The sequence below is a fragment of the Melopsittacus undulatus genome, chromosome Z (assembly GCF_012275295.1).
Source record: "Melopsittacus undulatus isolate bMelUnd1 chromosome Z, bMelUnd1.mat.Z, whole genome shotgun sequence".
Lineage (NCBI taxonomy): Eukaryota > Metazoa > Chordata > Aves > Psittaciformes > Psittaculidae > Melopsittacus > Melopsittacus undulatus.
The window spans coordinates 29,780,971-29,804,139 of NC_047557.1; the positions used below are offsets into that span (position 1 = coordinate 29,780,971).

At 38.6% G+C, this 23,169-nt stretch overlaps 1 protein-coding gene across 1 annotated transcript in view; it reads right to left on the reverse strand.

Annotated features, from left to right (window-relative positions):
- Nucleotides 1-14,678: 14,678 nt before the first annotated feature.
- BRD10 (bromodomain containing 10) overlaps nucleotides 14,679-23,169 on the reverse strand; it is a 55,306-nt gene continuing 46,815 nt past the window's right edge. Inside the window, exons 7-8 of the mRNA XM_005155106.3 lie at nucleotides 21,065-21,252; nucleotides 14,679-18,885 (exon numbers count right to left, since the gene is read on the reverse strand). Coding sequence (XP_005155163.2) covers nucleotides 15,260-18,885; nucleotides 21,065-21,252 — 3,814 coding nt within the window. The 3' untranslated portion in view covers nucleotides 14,679-15,259. The remainder of the gene's footprint in view (nucleotides 18,886-21,064; nucleotides 21,253-23,169) is intronic.

The following is a 23,169-nucleotide window of genomic DNA, read 5'->3' on the forward strand; positions in this document are numbered from 1 at the left end:
GTAAGCATAAAGCAAAAGCTATGTTAGCGTGTAAGCTGGTGAAAAACATTTACATTGAAAGAAATGTACTACATAGTATCAGAAAATGTCACTGTTGAATATATATGGAGTACATTTTAGTTATCCTGTAATTTTTGTCATTGCAGAATCATTAAGAGCCCTCAAAGGTTAAGAAAAATCAGACTTCAAGAATCTAGAGTTTGATCATATGATGATAAGTCATTATCCTCTACAATAAAATTACCAGGTTTATTGAGACTTACTTAGAATTTTCTTCTGAGGTTGTTGCAAGGTGACCTTTTTCACTGAGTTTTATCTCCAGATCCATATGCCTCTCTTCAGGACCTCAAAGGGACATTGGCTCACCCTAAAGAGTCATGTAAGTGAAAAGCCTAGAGAAACGGAAAATATCATCAAAAAGCAGATGGAGACATCAATGCCATACAAATGTGACCCTCAGTAAATTGTTTCTGGTGAGACTCCACTGAAGCTGAACAAATTCAAGCTAATATTTTGTTAGTTTTGCCTGACAATAAAATATGTTTGGTCTTGCATTATTAGACACACAGTGCCACTGGTGATATATTATTATTTCAGATAAGTATTTCCAATGTGTTTGTGATACGTCTATGTAAAATGTGCTTCTGCTAGTGGGCTAGTTGCCCCCAGACTTGGTGACTTGTGCCACACACATACAGCAAAATATATGCTTCTCTATGTTCGTCCCTAGGCAGAGAGAATAAACAAAGGGAAAGGTTCTTTCATAGTCCTTTCAGAGTAGTTCAGCTCTCCAAAAGCTGGCTGCTGATGTCTCAACACTTGAAACTAGGCACTTTCACCTGTAACTGCTATGAATTCCAGTGGCTGCAACTGTAATCAGATTTTCTAGGTATGTGAGGGAAAAGTGACTCTATTTCCGGTATCAAAAGGAGCATTCCAGATATAAGCACAGATTCCTAATAGCAAAGCTGCAGCTTTAACTGGAATTGCAAGAAATTGCATACATGCTTTTCATACTAGCCTCTTAAGCAGGTGAGGAAGGAGTTAGATGGCAAATACACAGTTAGAATCACCAACTCCAGAAATGAGATATATCCTGGGGAGGGGATAAAGGCTAATGGACAGCTAAAACTACAGAGCACATGAAAAGCAGGAAGCACTTTGTGTATGTAGAATGTAGGAAAGGCAGCAGTTGCTTGGAGAAGCAGTCCCTCTGCTTCTTTTAACTGCAAGTTTTAACTGTGCTGGGGACAGGAACAAAACCAGTGGAGCAGTCTTGTAAGCCTGAAGATGGGCTGCAACACAGCTGCACCAAGAGGCAAGTCGATGCTGTGAACCATATTCTTAGGTTAAACAGATGAACACAAAGTCTTGAAGGGGCAGGAGCAACTTGCAAGGTTCAGGTACTTGTGAAGAAGAAAATCCTTTTGGCTCCATGGGGCTTCACGCTTCAAACAGCACTCAGGCAGTTCAGACAAAGAAACAGCCTGTTCTGCCACACAAATCTACCTGCATCTCCTTTCAGGCTTCTTGGGTCACAAGCAATTGCTCCTTCACAAGACTCTGAGACAGTGGAAATGATGGCAAATAGATAAAAAAGATCTCTGATAATTCACATATCCAACTCCTCAGTCCCATTAGAAAAGCCTGGCAAAAAAACACCCTGCAGGGCAACTGAACAGACAATAATGTAAAAGTGTGTTAGGAAGGGTTTGTCCCAACTCATGTATTCTTTTTTTTTTTTTTTACTGTCCTCTGTTCCTTTTTTACTGTCCGCTGCTCTTAAAGCATTTTGCAGACTCTTCTGTTCCTGAACAGGTGAAGAACAAAAAACATGGGGAGTGAATTCTGTATGTCTTACAAGGGAGGATATTAACACAGGAGGAGGGGTCTTTATGACTAGGAAACTTGCAATTACTTTATCAGCTTGTTTTCTGACAGATAGTGGAACTGTGCTGCATTGCTTCTCCCATGTCCCTGGTAAGCAGTGGGAGAGATGTCTTACAGCACAGTTTGCAAAGCCTAAGTTCCCTAAAATGACCCAGGGACACTTGATACTGCCCCTAGTGTGTCATGGAAGAAGAACTGAAGAATTATGCAGCTCTATGAATAATTCAGTTTCCTACTCTAGTTTTGAGGTTGTGTAATGTTCATGTATCCAAAAAAAAAAAGAAAAAACCCTCCTGTCACCAGCAGGTGCTGCAATATAATGCAATTAGGGTACATTTCTCAATACTTGCTGCCTAGAGAAATTTAACAAATGAACATGAGCTGTGCTTCTGCAGGTGTGACATTTATTAGTTTCACATTCTCTTCCATTAAGGGATTTTTTTAGAAGCAGTAGTCACTGTTACAGTATTGTCTTGGAACCAATGCATTCCTCATTTTTAAAATGCTTAAGAGCGTAGCAGAGAATTAAGCTGTTTAATGTAGAGACTGGCTGAAGTTATTGGTATTTCATCCATTTTCTGAGGTAAATTATGCTCCATTCTTTTCCCTGATAAAAGGATACTGATACAAACTACAAACTTGCTCCCATCATTCTTGCTCCCAGTTCTGGTGTTACTTTGTTTTGCTTTCCCAACAGAGCCCTGGGTATTGGACTCTTCTTTTTGGTGCTGGCAATTTTACTTATCTTTGGCTGCTGGTATTACAAAAGGCGCAGTGGCTACAAAAGTCTACGGGTAAGCATGGCAGTTGGTATTCTAGTTTGCTGTTATTTTGACAACATATTATCGTTATTTGCATTATGTAAGTCCTGAGAACATTGAGTCTGTAATAGGACATCATTATCTCAGGTAATATATATGCTGACATATACACAGGTAACACAACACAATGTGAAACACAGCTTGCCCTGAAGAGCTTTCCAGTCAGGCAAAGGGGTAAGAGGAAGCAGGAGCAGAGGGAGATGAAACCAGTTGCCCAACTTTGCCCAACACACCACTGGATGCAGCTAATTATAGTATTACATTTAACACCTAAACAAAACCACGATGTTTTCTGTGTATTTTCATTTAAATAAAAACAACATATCCACTACTTCTAAGTTTTACCCCTAAATAAGGACAGATATATTTAGAGTAAATCTGGGAAGCAAAGCAGAAAAATAACTGTTACAGGTGAGTAAGCAAATACTATGTTAGTGTATGGGCAATGCATGATTATTTGTATAAAAGTCAAAAAGCAATTTTAACATGTACAAAAAAGCAGGGCAGCTTTGAGGTTTGCTTTATAAACACTACTTTGTGTCCTCTTAAAACATATTAAAAAAGGCACAATCCGTCTTGTAACTTGTTATTAGAAGTCTCAAAGCTTTATCTTTGAAGTTCTGCTCTCTCCACTATGAGAGGTCACTTAATCTAAGTTGAAAGCTTTATCCAATTGTATGTTTTACAGTAAATATATTTTAGTTATTCTAATATTTTGGAAAAGATGTGGCTATGTGGAATTAAAAATCATACCTCTCATTTAAGTCAGCAAACCCATTTCCTTGCCGTTTCTGGTCACTTTGTGTTGTTACCTTTCCAGTGACCTATCTTAAAATGTGTATCAACCAGCAGAATACATAAAACATAAATTTTCATAATGAAATGTTGCAAAAATGAAGGTAATACTAAAAAAACCAACCCCTTCAAAAAGCAAACCAGAATCCTTTCATGCCTGCTTTGTACACCATGGGAATAAACACAATCTCATTTTTAATTAATTCCCTTCGCAAATTGCTGCTTTCTGGTTTTGAAAATCAAATTTTTGTTAGGCTTTTTGGCTAGGGGAGAACTGATACAGAATGTATACAAAAAAAAGATGGAAAAATAGAATAAGGTTGGAAATTAAAGAAAGAAATGAGTGGGATAAAAAGAAGATATAATTCAGGTATGTGAGAAGGTCAGTTCCTACAGCAGCCCTGGACCTAAAAAGTTTCATCCTCATTTTTCTGGCAATGTAATTGAATAATACAGGAGAGACAGTATGTCTCAGCAGACAGGAAGTTAGTTAGATAACCCCTCTTGATGGCACTATGTCTATCCCTAACCCTAGATTCTAATTCATAGTGTAAATGTGCTGTCAAGTATTAAACACTGCATAATTTGCTCCAACTTCACATTTTCTTCTTTCTTTCATCTTCCCCATATTTCCTTATTATTTGTCACAGAGCAAAAGTTCTGGTGTGGGCACAATACGAACTGCAGTAGGTGAAGGAACAACACTGGACTGCAAAATGGCTCTGCAGGAGTACAGAAACTTTAATTCTGTGGTAAGTTTCATTTATTTATAACATAGTAAAACATGGTGAGACAATCTTAGTAAACACTTACTGATTTATTTCTTGGGGTGTGCTCTCTATATTAGGTTTTCAGTGCCTCTACATTAACTTAAAAAGTACTATTATTATGAACAATTTTTTTACTGGGAAAAGGGTTCTCTAAATCCACTATTGAAAATTCTGCTTTTAAAAAGTGTCTTCTTTCACCTACCTTTATTCTTAAGTTGTATGATTATTATGCAATCTATTAGAATGCTGTAACACCCCAATTCTGAAATGTACGGAATAGACAAACACCTCACTAGCAGATGTTCCCTTTGCCATCTGACAAACAACAAATGAATTGTGTCTGGTACACTACACCCTGACAAAGATTGTCAGGGAACATTATAAAGCTTCAAGGTTTTAGCTCCTCTAATCATTATGTAAAGAAGAGCAATCAAACCCATCATTTCAAAAAAGTTAAAGTAACTTAATTTATAAAGATATATGTCAAGGGTGTATTTAACAGTTTTAGAATAGAGAAAAGGCTAATGTACAACCAATTTTAAATAAGCTGTCCAAATTGTCACCATTTGAAATAAGACAATATACCTGTATCACAACTATTAAAGTTTCAATATTATTGAAAAAATAATTTTCAATTATTATTTTCAATTAAAAATTGAAATTTTCAACTTTAAATTAAAATTGAATTTTCAGTTAAAAAATTTTCAATTAAAAAAATAGAAAAAAAACCCTTTAAGATTCCTGTCCTTTTAACACTACAAATTTTCTCTTTGGATGAATGATTCAAACAATATTCATTTAATCTGAATGAAAACCAAAGACCATACTAGCAAAAACTAACGTCCTAATTTCCTTGTACCTCAATTGTATTTTCAGTCTTTCACAGACATTTTCCTTACCACAGGTACCTGATGCTCCACCAGCTTACGACAAAATTGCTGCAGATCACTCACCTCCACCTTATTCACCATAATAGGAGATCTTAAACTCTAAACACACTGTTTTGATTTCTTCATGCTCCCTCTTAATTTCCTGCACACGCTTAACTTCCTTAAGGCTAAAATAATGTAAAAAAAATCACATGCTTTCCCTAGCAGTTGCTGGAATTTTTGCTTCTCAGTTTACAGAACTGGTTCTTGAAAAGCCTCAATAAATTTGAATGTGCTGCTGTTCTAAGTTTTTCATTTCCTGTCCCCAAATAATACATTATACTCAAGTCTAGGGATCTTACATCCTTCACAGATCTACCAAGAATAAGTACATATCATGGAGTATCAACTGGAATAGAAAGTGTTGGCACCTTTATTTTCATCTTCCCCACTTACTCTTTAAACTATTCCCTAGACTGTAATGTACAAGAATCTGTCATAAGATGGACAAAACCATTTGACTACATGTCCTGTGACAAAGAACAACCATTTTCCGTACCAGCAGTTCTTCCATTAACCAGCAAAAAGCAACTATGTTTATAGCAGGCTTTTACCTCACATCACTTGCAATGAAGTAATTCCTCACAAAACATGGTCCAGAGGATCCAGGAATTTCTATTTAGGGTCCATGTTATTTTATACCGGTCGCTGGGTATAGTGATGATGACGTTTAGTTTCCTTCTGGCAGTCTTGTAAGAAAGTAAAAGAACTTGTCAGATGCAGAGCTTTATTTGTCATCTGTTTCCAATGTGAAGAAACAAACACAAGAAAATGTGTGAAGCCCATGTTCCTTGAAGAATACAGGAGACAGCAGGCTCCAAGATACCAATGCTTTCAGGCTGATAGAACACTAGCAGTAATAATAAACAAAGAATTGTGATACAAACAAATTAGGCTACATACATTGGGAAGTTACTGTTTACTTAGCCTGTTTTGTTGTTGTTTACTTGCCAGATTATATGCTGATCAACACATTTATACCCAAGACCTGACGTCTCACAGCAGGAGGCAGCTAAAACTGAACATTTGTTAAAATGAAAAGTAGTTACAGAAGAAAACTATTTTTGTGAACCATTTAACTGCTACTAGTAAAAAATCCAGTTCTTTGTTATCAAATAGGCAAACACAAACACTTTAAAACAAACAAAAAAGATAAATACAAGGGAGACTTACTTGCCTTACACAAACTCATGGTGATAAATATTATGGCGATAAATAATAAGACACAGATTTTTGAAAATGTTTCTTTTTTAATAAAAGTTTATATAAATTAGAAAAATTAGGTACTTATTAGAGGGTAATAAATATCTCATTTCTGTGAAAGATTATAATAAATATGTGTGGCTTTATAAATTTAGTAGCTACTTATTTTTAGAAATTTGTGTTTAGAAATATGAGTCCTTTCCAACATACACTTTTAAGGAAAAAATTCTGTGGACTTCTTTAGTGACAAGAATTAAAATACACAGGAAAACACACAAAATACCAGCTTAAAACTAGTCAGCTCCAGAGACGTAAAAGACAATGGCTGACTATTTTTTTGCAGATCTGGTAAGCTAAAGCTTGAGGCTAATGATCTTTAGCAACTCTGTACTCCGCAATTCTGTCCTAGGGCAACATCCTTTCAGAAGACTGTGGTGCCATAGTTGAATAGAGCTGATATACACATTCATGGCTAAGAAAAAAAAGTAATTTCTGGTAAGATTAACTACTATAAAGACAGGAAGTACTTAGAGTCCAAACAGTTTTACTTGATCCCACGCATTTTCCAGTCATACCAGCATTAAGTATGTTACCAGCCATTTCAGAAGCTCACGAGAAAGTTAACACTGACCAAGGAGAAACATATTTCCAGAACTACATAAGGCCAAATTGTTGGAATTGTTCAGCAGCCAGAGCTGGAACTGTTGAACTCTGACATAAATTTAGAGACACTTAAAGGATAGGTAAGCTCTCCTGGAAACCATCTTTAGTTTTCATTCTTCCCAGTTTTCCTCCCTATGAAAGCACTATTCTGTGTTTATAGACACAATTAGACAGCAGTCTCAGATTTTAACTAGTGCATAGAATAACAGCAAGAAATAGAGCTTCATAGAAGCTTGTATTATATAGGTGGAAGCTTCATCAGTTTTGCTAAACACTCTCACAGATTCCATTTTTCAAATCTGACTCTATACTGAATGAGGGTACACTGGAGAGGCTGCCTGCTGATCCATTAAAAACCACCAACAGACAGGTCAGAACCTGAAAGCCAGAGACCTGTAGTTGCCAAAGTTGCATGCTGCAAGAACAGGCTACATTACAATTACTTTTGGCATTACATTCAATCACACTGCAATTCACTAAAGACAAGCTAAAACTTTCTAGGATGGCTGCTCCCTTAAGAAGAGAGAGAAACTTTGCAACTACCACACATGGAGAATGTAGTATAGAGTTCTCAAATTTCTAGGAAAGGCTGTCATATTAGACAGTCATATGCCCCAAGCGTATCAAATGATCACCAAAATTTTGATTTATGATATCTCTGGCATGGTCACGGACATACAGAAAGGTTGTAAATGTCAAAGATCTCCTGTTCCTCCTTTCTTACCCACTTTCTAATCAGGCTGCTATAAGATGCCTTGTATTACAACTATAATTCTCGACAAACATGGTACGTGTGCTTTATTTTCTTCTACCAAATGAGCAAAGGAAGAACCCATGGGCAGTTTGAGTTCTCCTCTGGGATGCTGCGGAAGTAAGGTGTCTGGTTGTAGCTGGAGAATGAAGCTCTGCTTGCTACTGTTCTACGTTAAACAGCTTCCATTAGAGAAGTAATCATCGGTTTTTCTGTGCAAGAGGAGCTTACCACCATCTACAGCTATGCATCCAACCATCACGTAGATACAATCAACAACTTGGAAACAAGGCCTTTCATGGATACAGCTTGTTTTGGTCAAATTGGTAAATTACAATGGCAGCAGCAGTTGCACCATCTGTTTGGATTCCTTGTATGATCCTGATGGATCATCTACTTCCTAAAGAGGTTGCAAGCCTCAATATAGTCTTAAAAGACTCCAGAATATTGGTCAGCCATCCCAGCTACTGCACAAAGATAAAATGCAGCTGGTGCTGATGAGTGCAATATTCCTGGCATTCTGAAGCATGTAGCAAAGCATTCAAGGGGCCAAGAACCATAGTGTATATACTGCATACATCAGAGAGCTATGCAGGAACTTTCTGTAGGAAGTACTTGTTTATTGGAGTCTCACTAGTTCAGTGTAACAGGATTGGCATATGCAGCTGGTTGACAAGATAATCTGGTGACATTCATCTAAGCAATCTCTGTCTGTTTAATACCTGCTGCAGCTGGGAATGTAGACAGACTATCTTGGACTCAAAAACTGTACTAGTATTAACCATATTGCTTGTAATTTTTCAGTTAAACAAAACATATTTTGATTCATATTTATGTCTAATACTGGTAAAATACCCACTATTTTGCTGATGCATGTTTGTGTACTTATGTGACTTAAGAATACATTTTCTTGCCTTTAAAACAAGTTTATTCTCACTTCTTACGTAAAGAAAGAGGTTAATGAAATCCTCTGCTTTGGAGAAGTAGTGTTTACTCATGTGTACTTTTCTGCTGACTGCACATTATTGTCCAGCAAAACTGAAAGGCTGTTGTACGTTCACACCATTTCGTTGAACAAATTTTGTTGACCATTAAATCTGAAAAGTGCTTGAAAGTTTCCAGTGTTGTCTGAACTTTACAGCATTGAATTTTACATACACTAATAAAGGTCAAGTAGCAGCAGGGGAGATTTTAAAAAGGTGTCTACAGCTACTATTTGCACAACAACACATCCATGCTGACAGCTAAAAAACATCCCTTGTGCACCTTTTGGAATTGACCCTTTGTATTCTGCATCCTTACACAATCCTCCAATCTTCAGTTTACTTCCTTTCCCCAGAAAATCCTTGGCTCAAGGGCTGGCTGGTTTCTAATGAATAGAAAGATCTATTACTTCCTTTGCTACAAAAATCTATCTCAAGACATTTTGACCACATAGGTTCTACTCTCGGGCAAATACAAAAGACCACACTTTTGAGGGTAGCAATGATCCTAAATGCCTTGTGCTCATGGGAATATGAATGACAGACCTTTGTCCATCTCATCCTCATCCTCCCTGATTGATCTCTCAAATTTACCCATCCAAAGAGAACCAGAGCCTACTGAGCCCTATTCTACCAGGAAAAAAGGGTGAGAATGTAGAATTCAATGTGCCAACACTACTGACACCAAGACTACAAGCCATTGTTACTGTCTTCTGTAGTTCCCTCAGAAAACTTTTGCCATGTCATAGCAGTAAATTCCACTCTTTCTGGAGTCATATGGGCCAGTCCTTGCAAGGAATTAAAAAGTATCACGTGCCTACCTTGTAATAAATTACTCCTTTTTTGTATCTCAGAAATCTCTTCCTGAACATTTCTGGTGTTGACAGAGAGTCTCACATTTGTAATCCCCAGGACACAGAGTTCACATCCTCTACACCTCGGTTTTTGGCCTCACCAACAGCAAGGACAAAAACATTATTTCACAGTCAATTCCTCACTCAGAACTTAAGCTTTCTAGCAGGGTTCATGCACCTCTCCTACCACTACTTAAACTGGAGAAGCAATTTTATGCTTTTATGTCCTTTCTTTTTTTTCTGTTCTACTTCCCTGAATTACTGCTCACCTTTTTCCAGTATCAAAAACTCTGGCTGCAGAATCTGTTCCCTCATGTCACAGACAAGTCCAGGCTCAGCATAGTTCTCCTGGGATTACTGTTGGAGGATACGTATAGGTACTGGTAAGATTCATTCACACTGATCTACTTCATGTTCTTTTTGCTAAGCATTTTCTACTGGCCACCACAGTGAGATAAAAGTCAAAGGTGTGGCTTATACAAAGACTGGACTGCTGTACCAGCTGTATCACTTGCATTCCACTCACCAAAGTAAGAAACTCACTTCAAATATGGGCTATTTTTAACAAAAAGTCATAGTTTTGCATCAATTTCTTGGGCCACGGAAAGAGGAAAATATCTTCAGACTGGTCTCCCCTGCCTAAAAGTGTTTGCCTATTAAAGGTCCTTCTAAGATCACCTTGCAGAAAAGCACTCTACAAGCAAGAACAGTGTTTTGAAAGCATAACATGTAGTTATACTGCAGAATACAGTCACTGATCCCTTTCTGATATTCTATTTTACTGCTTCATTTGATTAAAAACAACTGAGTGAGGAATGATTCTACGAATACCTGTATATTATGTGGACAAGATCTCAACATATCTGCTGATACTAAGTGCCCACAAGCTATAGATAGCCAAGAAAAAAGATGCGTTTATCAAAATCTGAAAGTTTGTTTTACGACAAACTGTAGTTCCAAGGAAAATATTTAAAGTAGAAGGTAATCTGTATTATGTTTGCAAAAGTGGCCTCTTCAACAACTCACCATTTTTTATTTGTGTGCCAATGTGTTTAAAATGATCATGCACCTAACATGCGGGCTTAAGCTTGCATTCTATGCACAAAAATAATGAGAAATATAATCATGTTCAAAATCATTATAGCAGTTTGTTTTCTACATTTCTCAGAGAGGTAAAGCAAACAAAAGTAGAAAATGTACAGAGGGAGGAGTGTGCCAGACTTGCACTGGTTTCAATAATCTGGCTTAAAGATCATGTCTGTAGAGCCATCATGTTCTGGTATAGTCTTATACAATGGATTGAATTTACAAATCAAATTGTATTTGGTTTACAAGTGTTATTTCTACGAAAAGGTTAGTACAAGGCTAAATCACAGTCAATTAAAATAATTCTTGAGAGAAAAACCATCACAACACTGCCGAATAGATTTGTAGTGCTTTTAGAACATGCATTATTCTGATCCCACATCTCATGGATATAGTAAAACTGAAAAAGGTACAAACAGCAATGAAAGTAACTGATATTTCTATATAAGAAATAATTAATGATGTCTCTTTACTCCTGAAAAGTCAATCAACATGGCAAAGGTCTACATAGGCTACATGGAAAAAGGAATAAAGAGCAAAAGCTTAATGTATCTTACAATACAAATACTATTTTCACCAAATGAAACTAGCAGGTGCCAGGTTCAGAAACAAACAGATTCAGACACTGTGAAAAGCTCTTTGTCACAGGAGGCTGTGGACAGGAATAGTTTATCTGTGTTCAAGAAGAATTATAGAAAGTATTGGTCAATTTAACAAAAAAATATACACTGAGGGTTATTAAATTGAAAAAAAAATAAAATCACAACTGTCTGTGGGAGACTGGCTCACACATTAATGGATACTACAATATTTAGGTCTGTTATTAAGCTCCAGACTGCTACTGTTGACTGCTCCAAGAGACATAATGGGAGGACAGATGGACCATCAGTCTGATAATGGTGTTACTAATCTTGAGTGAGTAAACCCATTTTAGGTGCATTTTAGAGAACAGGATACATGAATTTAAGTTTCTGTGGGCACTTTCTGCTGTTCTTTTTAAATGAAACATCCTCATCCTAACAAACATTCCTATTTAGTAAAAATTATTAGTTTACTTTAAAATCAATTTGGGCTACTAAAATTCTGCACTACTACAAAATATAAGCAAAACCAGCTATGAAACAAACTGTAATGAGGCTATGGACTCCCTTCAAATGCCAGCTTTTAGTAATTTCCTGACCTACCTACATGAGTCAAATAGTAAGTTTCTCTTCTCTTGCTTATCAGGAGAATTTCTGATTAATTTTTCCCATTGTACTCTTTTTATATGTCAGCGAAATCAGAGTGGGTTTGAATGACTTGACGATAACACACTTGGTTTGAACAGGTACTTCTATGACTCCCATGACTTCACATAGGGAGCCTAATGCGAAGCCTAATTGCGTCTAGTAGATAGGCAGAATCCCTAGAAGAAAACGGCAGCGCATGCATGCTTTTGAACAGTGAGGCAAAATGAATGTAAATTTCTACTCAAAGCAAAGTGATGCTATTGTGCAGGATATGTTCATTTTGGTAAACATAAAAGATTTTTTTTTTTCATTTTCATCAAAGACAGCTTTTTCATTCTGGGACTATAATTTACTTTTTTTTACAGTTCTTTTTGTGCTATAGGTAGGACTCTGTATTTGGTCCAGAGAAAAAAAAAGATACATAGCAAACTGTCAACGGCTATTTGCTTTCATTTGAAAGAAACTCTTACTCTGACCAACATTTATATTATTGGAGAAGAATGATAGAAAGAGGGATTTTATTAAAAAAATTACTAAAATTTGTTTTTACAAAATAATGAATCATGCAAACTCTTTACATAGCAGTCTCAAGCATTCATCCAATAGTATTTGTAATCTGAACATGTGTCCAGTTGAGAATAAAGGTCCATGAAAATTCTCATCAAACGGAATCAAACTCTGCATGTTGCAAAGTTTATGAATCCCAAATTATAAAATATTTATAAACCAATTACAAAATATTATCATACTAATTCAGAAATTTCTTAAGAAATCTTTCAGGCAAGTAGCTTGATTTCCAAGTTCCTCAATTAAGCTTTTCTAACTTTTGTCTTTATTAATTATAGCATAAAACTTTCCATTACATTAGCACACAGAAAAATGTCATGCAGGAATTTCTTCTCCAGGCTGCCTGCAACAGCAGAACCTAGTCTTAAGCTTTCTAAACAATATAGACATTTACCTGACAACAAAGAGAAAAATTAAAAAGGAAAATCAGCCATTGCAAGAGAAGAGAAAAATCCAAGAAAGTCAGTTCCAAAGTTTGACCAGTGAAATGGAAATAAAATGTGTTGCTGGTATATATGTTTTTAGAGTATGTAAAATGTCCATGAAGGAACTGCCATTCTCTGCCATCTTCCTCTGCTGGAAAACTCACCTGCAATATTCAACTGCACAATGCAGTCAAACTTAGAAGTCTTAATACTGTAAACTCCAGCAGGCAAGCAGCACTTACTGCCAGGCATCTTCAAAACGTTACCTTTAATGAGAAATAGGCAGCTTTTTCTAAAATAAAAACAAACTTTCTGTCTCCCTAAAACTGAGAGCTTCCATCTTTCCTAACCCTGAGATAAGATGGAGATTGCTGAGAGGCAACTTCCCAATTCAAAGCTTCTAGTTAGTGCAGACAGGAAAGGTACCTATGGAACACACAAGCCTTTATTCCCCCCACTTCCACAAAACTCCAGTTAACTAGTTACCAGATTACTTTTCAGAGCAAAATGAAGGGAAGCCAACACAGAGGGAGTAAGCTGTGGTCTAATTCTACAAGTGAAGATCCAAACTGACAAACTGTATAGCAAATGCGGAAGGAAGGATAAAACAGGATGAAAAGCAAAGCTGAAGCTTCATCTTGATAAAAATCAATCTAAGAATGCTGCTATGTAAAGGTATGTATGCTTTTATCCCCCTTTAAAGGCATAACTATTAAAAAGGCAACTAACATTCATGAAGAGGTCCAAAATCTTCCCTACTAGTATCTAAAAAAAGAAAAAACACAAACAAAATCCTACACATACAAAGATGTTCAGCCTGAGACTGGATCTCTCAAGCAACTAACAGAGACTATGACTTCAGATTTTAATCTAGCACTTCTAAAATCATCATCATAAAATAAGAGCTCCTATACAGGCAGCTAAGTCAGTATATGCTAAGTCTCAAAAGAAACCAAAAACATTTATATTTCCATGAACACTGCAGCAGTCAGGTGTGAACTTGGGTGACCTGCAGAAAATAACCCAAGGATTTTGTCAGATCAAAAGCTGAACCTAAGCCAACAAATATTGAATACAGTGCAAAAATGGGAAGATTTATGTAATATGTGAATTATTCCAACTCAAAGCACTAATAAGGCCTCTTTTAATATTATGTGATATTTTAGTACTATCTTTCCAGACAGAACAATTAAAAGCTCAACAAAAAAAATTACAAACCTAGAAAGCATGACTGGTGAAAAAACTGAGCAGCTTGTTATGGCTACATGGAAGATTACAGAGTATTTACAGTTATCAGACACCTGCAAATGCATGCAGGACTGTAAAAAGGAGAATAATGAACACATCTATGAGCTTTATGACAAAACACGGTAGTCCTAACCAGCAACCAGTGTGACTTAGACTGGTGTCTGGGAAATGATTTCTTGCCTTACCGTATCACTGGAGATTTTATGCAGTATAACCAAACATTTGTTAAGAATGAATGAAGTATAGGTTATATCCTGCCCTGTATTGGGAGGATCAAGATGGCCTTCCTTCCAGCTCCTATTGAATCATGTGAGATGTAAATAACAAAGAAGAGCAGAAGAGATTAAATAACTTCATTCTACTATATTCCAAAGGCTGAGATGCACCTGCTTTAAGCAGGACAATGTATTCTGCCATGGTGCAATAGATACACACATTTTTAAACTATTGCCAACACAAAGCAGTACAGCAACTTGATTTATTATATGCAGATTCTTCTGCATTGTTGCTAAACAGTACACTGGTCCAAAGTTACTAAAATACTTAAAAAACTATACATATGTAAACAAAACATAAATAAGACAGCAGAGTTCTTTGTACATATAGTTTAGTACAGATTGTTAGGAATTCATGAATATGTACAATTCTATGCCATAGACTGCATTTTTACAATGCATAAATATTTTTTTACAGGAACAAATAAAAAATAAATTTGACAAATAAAAAGGAGACATATACTGTCATAAACACTGGCAAACAGTCCATACTGTATGATGGAACATGTGCAAAAGGCTAGGTTTCTCCAAACTAAGATGCTTAATGAATTCGTTACTCATTTCTGACCTTTTTACTAAAGAACTCTGAAAATTCCCAACAAACTAAAACTTTCCTTCTTAATCCCCACAGGTAAACAAGAAAGAACTGTAATCTCAAGTAATTTTTAGTAAATCAACTGTTTCAAACAACATAAGAAATTATTCAATAATTACAACTTTCAAAGTCAGAAGAATCCCCAAATTTTCAAAGTGGCTCATTTGCAATAAATTCAGGATGCAGCTTTGTCAGGTTTATCAAGGCAAGATGACTGAGATGCAGGGAAGACAGTGGTAGGATTTCTGCTTGTGGATACAGCAACAGGAAGCAGTGCTGAAGACATGGAAGAAACTTTTGATGCTGGAGTATTTATAGCATTCAAAATTGCTCCCTCTGGACTGACCAACAGTTTTTTGATTGAAGTGTCTAAGTGAAGCACCGAAGTATTGCTTGGTAAATGAGAGTTCGGCAAATGAATGGCAGAAACCACAGAAGATGCAGCTACGACATTGACAGGAGATTTTATCATGGAAGACATAGATGGTGTTGCTGCAGACAGTGGAGTACATGAGTTAGCTGGAGTACTAAGTATCTGGGGTGTTGCATGTACGATGGGTAATGCATCTGCAGACCCAAAGGAGTTCACAATTTTTGTGGAGCTTTTCAAATGATGTTTTGATATCTGCCAACTTAATGAATTACTTGGTGCTAGCATCATTTTCGAAGTTACTGGATTAACAACAGGTACATCTTGACCCTCTTGACTGTGGTTAATAGTTAAAGGAGGAGTCTGTTTTGTATTACAAGAGAGAAGAAGAACATGGCTGCCAGCTACAAGGCCTTGTGGTGGAACAGCAAAACGAGTACCATTAATCATTATTTGAGTTCCAGGTGCCAAAGGCATACAGGTGTTAATGACTATTTTCTGCTGAATGCAAGGTTCACACAACTGACTTCCTGCTTTGCTTGTTACAGTTGAAGCTGCAGGCATATGAATCATGGAAGCACAAGTGTAAGCATGACTTTGTTTCTCTGTACCAGGAAGCACCTGCGGGCACTGCAGGGAAGAAGAACTGGGAAAACTAATGACTTTCCCTGTATTTTGTGATGGAGGGGGCAACACACTCTGAGGTTTGTGAATACCTGCATTGCTTGGCATAGCAGCTGAAACTCCTGATGACTGAAACTGAAGCAGTGTGGGCAACTGGCTTTTTTGTACTGGAGGAGGAGCTGGAACTGCTGCTAACTGAGGAACTGTGCATAACACTTTGTGGGGGGTGGCTATAGATCCAGGCAAGCTAATGACTGGAAACTGCAAAGCAGATGCTAAGTTTTGAGGAGATACTGCTGGTTGTGCTGCTGAAATCAGCACAGATGAAGCAAGATGTCCTGTTTTCACAGTCGATATACCTACAGTATTTCCAATATTCGATGTACATAGCCGACTACCCATAACAGGCCTTATTCTCAAGGGATCATTTCCACCAACCAAGACAGTGGGCCGTGTCCCAGAAGTCCCACTTGATGTTACTGAAACAGATTCTACACATGCATTTGCTATTGTTACTGTAAGAGCATTTTCAGCTTTTGTTGTAACACATACAGATTCAGTAACTGACACAACACTTCGACTCACAAAACTTGGAACAGGAACCAGAGTATTACTACTTGTCAAAGATAACGTCAAGTCCATGCTCTTTTTGTCTTCTCCCTTAGAAATGGCAGAGTGCAATATATTCACTGGTGGAACCTGTTGTGCATTGCCTTTGGTATTTACAATGGTTTGACCTATATTTAGCCCAATTTTCACATCTTTTACTTGAGCAATACTTGGTGATGAATTTATCCTTATTGGTGCTCCTACTGTAGATGGGATCAAAACCAACTGCGGTTGCTCTGTGGCACTAACGAAGGTTTTGCTTAGGGAAGAAGGAAGGTTATGTTTCAATGACTCAGCAACTAAATTGGTGGTTGATGGGCCATTAGCAATTTGCGTGTTAATGAAAATAAACTTTGGAGCATTAACACCAGTGGATGCTGGAGAGGGTATAATACTGACTCCTGATGCCCCACAGGGCGAGAAGATAGGTGGATTTGTGAGTAATGTAAGTTTCTGGACTGGCATACCACTGATTAAATCTCCAGTTGTGGCTGAGTTAGACTCAGACTGTATAACAGTTTTAGTTTTAGTATCGTTTTGTTGCAGCACAGAAGAATCTGGAGCTACAACAGTGTTATTCTGTCCAGTGCTAGTCACACTAAGAGGACTGTTTGGAGTTGTTGACATCAAATTGCTGGCTAATGAAATGGAGGACAAAGAAGGAGAGGACACACAGCTAGAGTTCCCTATTACTTGGCCCGAAGTGCCTCCAACAGCAGGCTGGTGTAAGGTCAATTCAATATTCTTCTCCGTCACCTGGGTAAAATCAGCTGGGAAAGCTGGAATGTTAACAGAAGAAGCTGTTGAGGGATCAAATCCAGAAAGAGACGGTTGTCCAGTATGGGGGAGACCAGATGTGGCTGTTGTTACAGATGGAACAGGAGAACATGATAATGCTGTGGTTTTTGGCACAAGAAAAGCCTGAAGTTGAGGTGCATAAGTGAAAACTGAACTAGAAGATAAACTAGGTAAAATCTGGTCTGGGTTTGTTCGCACTTTAACAATTCCAGTGTTTCCACCTCGTGTTGTGACTAGAATAGATTGCGATTCTCTTACGCACACAGTCTTCAGCTCTTGCCTAGTTTCAAAGGAGTCAGCTGTCTGCAGAGGTGCAAGACTATGACAGGCAGAAGTAGTGTTTGTAGACCCACTTAGTGCTGTTGCTGATATCAAAGACTGGCTAGCTGTTGAAAGAGTAGGTGAAGTCAAAGACACAGGAGATGTGGCAGCTGAAGCCGTAGCCTTCATTTTGTCAGTTTCAGTTTGACTCACCTTAACTGTTGATGATAAGTTACCTGCTGAAGTTACAGCAGCCAGTGGTTGTGCAGTGTTTAGGGGACCAGTTGTTTGTGACAAGCGGGTAATATCCTTGTTAAAAATTGTACTAGGTGACCGAGTGCTAACATTTGCAGGGCCCGTCACCAGAACAGACGTTAAAGAAACACTGACATTCGATATTTCTGATGAAGTTGTACAGTGCAGGTCAGATGATTTCTGATGTAGTGACTGAATGTCCTTGGACACACTTTTTCCCTCCTGCTGAATAAGAAAATTCTTAGGTAAAATAAGAACTTGCTGCATAACTTTTTCTCCAGTTTTAGGATCCATCACAGGTTGCATTTGAATTTTCACAGAGCTGTTCTGGAGATCTACTGGTACACAATGGACATTTGGCATTTTGTATACCATTTGCAAAGGAGTCTTTGAATTAGTTTGGCAGGGTAATGCTGGTTTTATCAGTGATGGTTCCAAAGGTGGTGAAACTGTCTTTTCAGAAGTAGATACACTTGCACCTGCAGGAGGTGACAGCTGATTTGTTAAGGTCACTTTGTTCCCAGTATTCTTGGCAAGCAACGCCTGAATGGGTTTGGTCCCTTTCAGAAAATTTGACACTGATGTTGTAGGATCTGTCAAGGAAAATGATTCTGGAGTTGACCCTTCAAATTGTTTCAGCTCAGTCAAACAACTATCTGGCTGCAGGCTACTTTCTGAAATCTGGACTGCAGCCTCGTTAGTGCTCAGCTTAGCTTTCTTCCTCGGTGAAAGCTCATTTGGGCTTTGATCCAGACAACTATTTTGCTTGGACTGTCGTTTAATACATTTGGCCAGTGTCTTCTGTATTTCTTTGGAAGTCGATTCTTTTTTCAGAATTCTGTTTTTTCCTGTAGGTAAATTCATCTCCAATAATTTCATTTCATCTGCAAGGATATTAAAACAGAAACTATGTTTTACATGTTTGTGACTGATTACCTCTATATAACAATTATATAGTGTCTAAGGCAAATTAATAGTTTGCAAAAATAAGGATATGTGGGAAAAAGAATGCCTACTTCTTTCAGGGCATCTGGTAAAAAACCTTTTAAATTAAAAAAGATGGCAATAAAAAAGGAGAAAGTAATAAGCAAGAACCAAGAACATGCAACGACATGACCCTGACCAGCATGGGAGATCATGAGGAAAACCAAACTTGGCCATTCAAAGTAACTCATGAAGTCATTTGAGAGTGTGAGAATGCTTATTCCAGCAAAGTTATCGTGACGGAAAAAGGGAAACACCAGAAAAAAAAATATACAGAGACACTGATCTAGCAAAACAGCCATGGAGATAATGACAATAATCAACCTCACTAATCACACCAATTGATAGGCTATCAAGAAATTGCAGGTGCCCCTTTCAGGAAGATTAACCTGGAGTTTGCAACAGATATGACTCTCCAGGGTAGATCCTGGACACTGGGCTGGAAGGGGTGAAGTAATCGGTAGGGCTATACAAACTTATGAAGGGATGTGCAGTGAAAAGGAGAGGTGCAAGGACAGAGCAAGAAGTGCAACCTATGTGCATAGTGCCAGCTGCTGGGGGTTGTCTGTGTCTTCCCCAAATCCAGTGTACATGGGGGCAATGTCTGTTATTGACTGGCAAATTTCAAGACAGATTAGCCAGTGAACAGATGGGGCTGGGGCCTGGGCATATCAAGTGGAGTTCTAAGTGTGTGGGGTCTGTGGGACAAGGGTGTGGGTGCCACATGTTTCATACCAAGCATCAAGCATCACCAGTCAGTGAGCAGGGGACACATGAAGTGCACAAGAGGGCCCCGGATGCAGTCAGGGGTGCTGGGTGGACAGAGATGCTGTGCACTGAGGTGTAGCCAAGGTTTTGGCAATGCAGGGTTGCAGAAGGGGCCTCTGTGAGGACAGAGCAGGAGCTGTCCTGTGCCAGACACAGCTGGCTCCAACAGAGATCCACTGCAGGCCATAAATGAGCCTGTCAGCCAAGTTGGTGATGCCTCATAGAAAACGCTGTGCTGAAGAGCGTGACGAAGAGATGTTAAGGAAAGATGAAGGAGAAACAACCCTGCAGACACCAAGGTCAGTGGAGAAGAGGGGAAAGATGGGTTCCAGGCACTGGCACTGACTCCCGTGCAACCTGTGAAGACCCTGGTGAAACAGGCTGACCACCTCCCATGGAGGACCATGCTGTAGTAGGTATCTATACTGCAGCCTGTTGAGGATCCTATTCCACAGCAGGTGAATATGCCCTGAAGGAAGTTGCAGCCCATTGAAAGCCCACAGCGGAGCAGGCTTCTGACAGGACCCATGGCTTATGTGGCACCCAGACTGGAGCAGTCTTATCCTGAAGGACTCTAGCCTGTGGAGAGGACCCATACTGGAGTAGTTCATGAAGAACTGTATCCTATATGTGGGAAGGACCGAAGCCTGAAGCAGGGCAGAAGTGTCAGGAAGGAACAGCAGAGACAACATATTATGAACTGATCTCAACCCCCAATCCCCAACCTACCTGTGGCACTTGACAGAAGAGAAGGTAGAAGAATTGGGAATGAAGTTGAGCCTGGAGGAAGATGGAGACAGCAGTGCAGTGGGGTGGAAGAAGCTGTTTCAGTTTTTGTCTTTGTTTCTCACCATCCTATTACTCTATTTTCAATTAGCAATAAATCATTTTTCTCCAAGTGAGTCTGTTTTGCTTGTGACAGTAACTGGTGAGTAATCTCCCTGTATGTATCCTGACCTAAGTGTTTTTCCATCTTACTTTCTCTCCCTGTCCTGTTAAGGAGGCTGACAGAGTAGCTTGGGTGGGCATCTGGCAACCAGCAACATCAACCCATCATAAACATGAATTTTGAGCAGGCCTACTATGTTATTACAGAAATAATTAAACACAAAAATGGCAACAACCTGCATTAATCAGAATTTTCATCTTGGTCATGTCTGGCCTCTTCTAGTCTACATCTGTCAGACACACATCATAAGCAATTTCAATACTATCACAGTAGTAGGTAAGGCAGAAGTAGCACATAAGCTCACATGGAAAAATGAAGCTCGTGAATCAAGTTCAAGCTATGTAATTCCAGTTAATGCTTACCATTGTCGGGGTGATCTTTTTTGGAAACTTCCACATGTTCTGCAGACTCCGAAGATTTACCACATACTACTGCAAATAAATCTTTGCCAGAATCAACTTCACTTTCATCATTACTCCACAATTCTCTGTTAAATTTATCATGGTCTGGATGTCTTTTAAAGTCATCATAGTCCTTCTTCAATCTAGATCTTGAAAATAAAGAAGAAACTAACAGGTAAAGAACCAAACGTTTGTTTTTTTGCCTTTTTTTTTATTCGTATTTGCTGCCACACAAAAAAATTACTGTAGAATTGCCTGTGTCCTTCAAAAATTCCAGAGTAGTTCTATCCACAAGTCTCCAAAACCCAGAAAATGTGAAGTGACAATAACATCCCTTCCCTCACCAAAGCTGAATTCTATGTCATGGAATCTTCTAACAACAGGCCAAAAGATATCACTCGTACTGTCATAGGGGTTAGATCCAGACTAAATTCTGTTCCACACAAGAATTCCACATAAGAATAAAATCTTAAATAGGCCAAAAGACAAATATGACCATCCCTGTTTTATTACATCCATCTTCTATTTTTTCCTTGTCGTGGTTTAAACCAAGTCCCCCAACTCCCGGAGAGTTAGGAAGGAGAATCCAAAGAATGTGGCCCCCACGGGTTGAGATAAGAACGGTTTAATTGCTAAGGCACAACACAAAACACTACTGCCGTTGCTATTACAAATAACAGTGATAAAGCCAATAACAAGCGAAAAGAATACAACACCCCACCAGCCACCGACCCATAACTCACTCCACCCTGCCCGGCCGAGCACCTTCCTCCATTTTTCTCCAGCGCTCCACCCTTCCTGCTCTCTCTCCCAGTTGCATCCTGGGCATCACGTGCTATGGTATGGAATACCTCTTTGGCTAGCCTGGGTCAGGTGTCCTTTCTCTCCTTCCTCCCGGACTCCCCTCCTCCCTGGCAGAGCACGTGCTCAGAAAAGGCCTTGAACAAAAACACCCTCAAAACATGCTTACTATCAAGCAACTGTTCCCAGCCCAGAAGTCAAAACACAGCCCTGCACCAGCTACAAGAAGGAGAAAAAATGACTGCTCCTGCTCAAACCATGACATTCCTTTATCTTACATTGTGACAAATGAATCTGTATGGACTTCGTGCATTAACTGTAATAAATATACTCCTTCCTCTGAATGTAACCCCAAATAGATAATTAAGTAAGTTTTTTATTTCCTACATGCATCATGCTTTTCACCCAGCTATGGCATCATAAGGTTAACTTTCTCTTTTAAAAAAACTTTCCTATCTCTGGGCCATTAGTACAGCTGATACTGTCATTCCCACAGGCTCACACTCAACTAAAAAATGCGTACATGACAAATACATAGCTGCTTTACTTCTTAACACCGTTCAGAAAAACATCCATTTACCTTGATTCCCATAATGAGCTACATATTTCCATTATCCCTTCTTCTAAACTATTGTGTAGGGGAGATCTAGGACGTATTTTAATACACAGTGAACTACAGGATTCAGCTAGTGACCAATATAATATCTAGGAAGATTACTTAGTGAATGAATAAATACATTATAGCAGTTAGCACCTTGTGTAGAATATAATTTAGTCTGGATCTAACTTGTATGACAGCAACAACAGTATCTTCAATCTACTCATTCTTATGCATTAAAATAAAGTTGTTTGCACTGCGTGCAGCAATGGTCACCTGCTATCTAAGGAATTAAGAGGAAAGAGCCAAGCATGAACCCCATGGCAGCTGGGGTGGCACTAGGTCACCCTAAGGTGCTTTCCAACCCTAACCATTCTATGAAGTCATAGCTGGCAGGGCATGAGCCTCACCAGCCAGGATGCCATCCCACTACCTCTGAATGAAGGAGCAGGGCAGGCCTAGAGGTGGCAACTGTGCTCAATCAAAAGCCCAGATCAGCCGGCAAGTTCCTGGTGCTGAGACAGGTTGGAAGTCAAGCTGGGAAGTCAATTTGCAGCTTCAGATCAGGCTCAAGTCCAGTGATAACCTGGTAGGGTCAGGACTTGGTTGAGTAATTTCTGGGAAGGTCCACAGTGATGATACAGGCCCAAGGTCAGTCTGAGAGTCA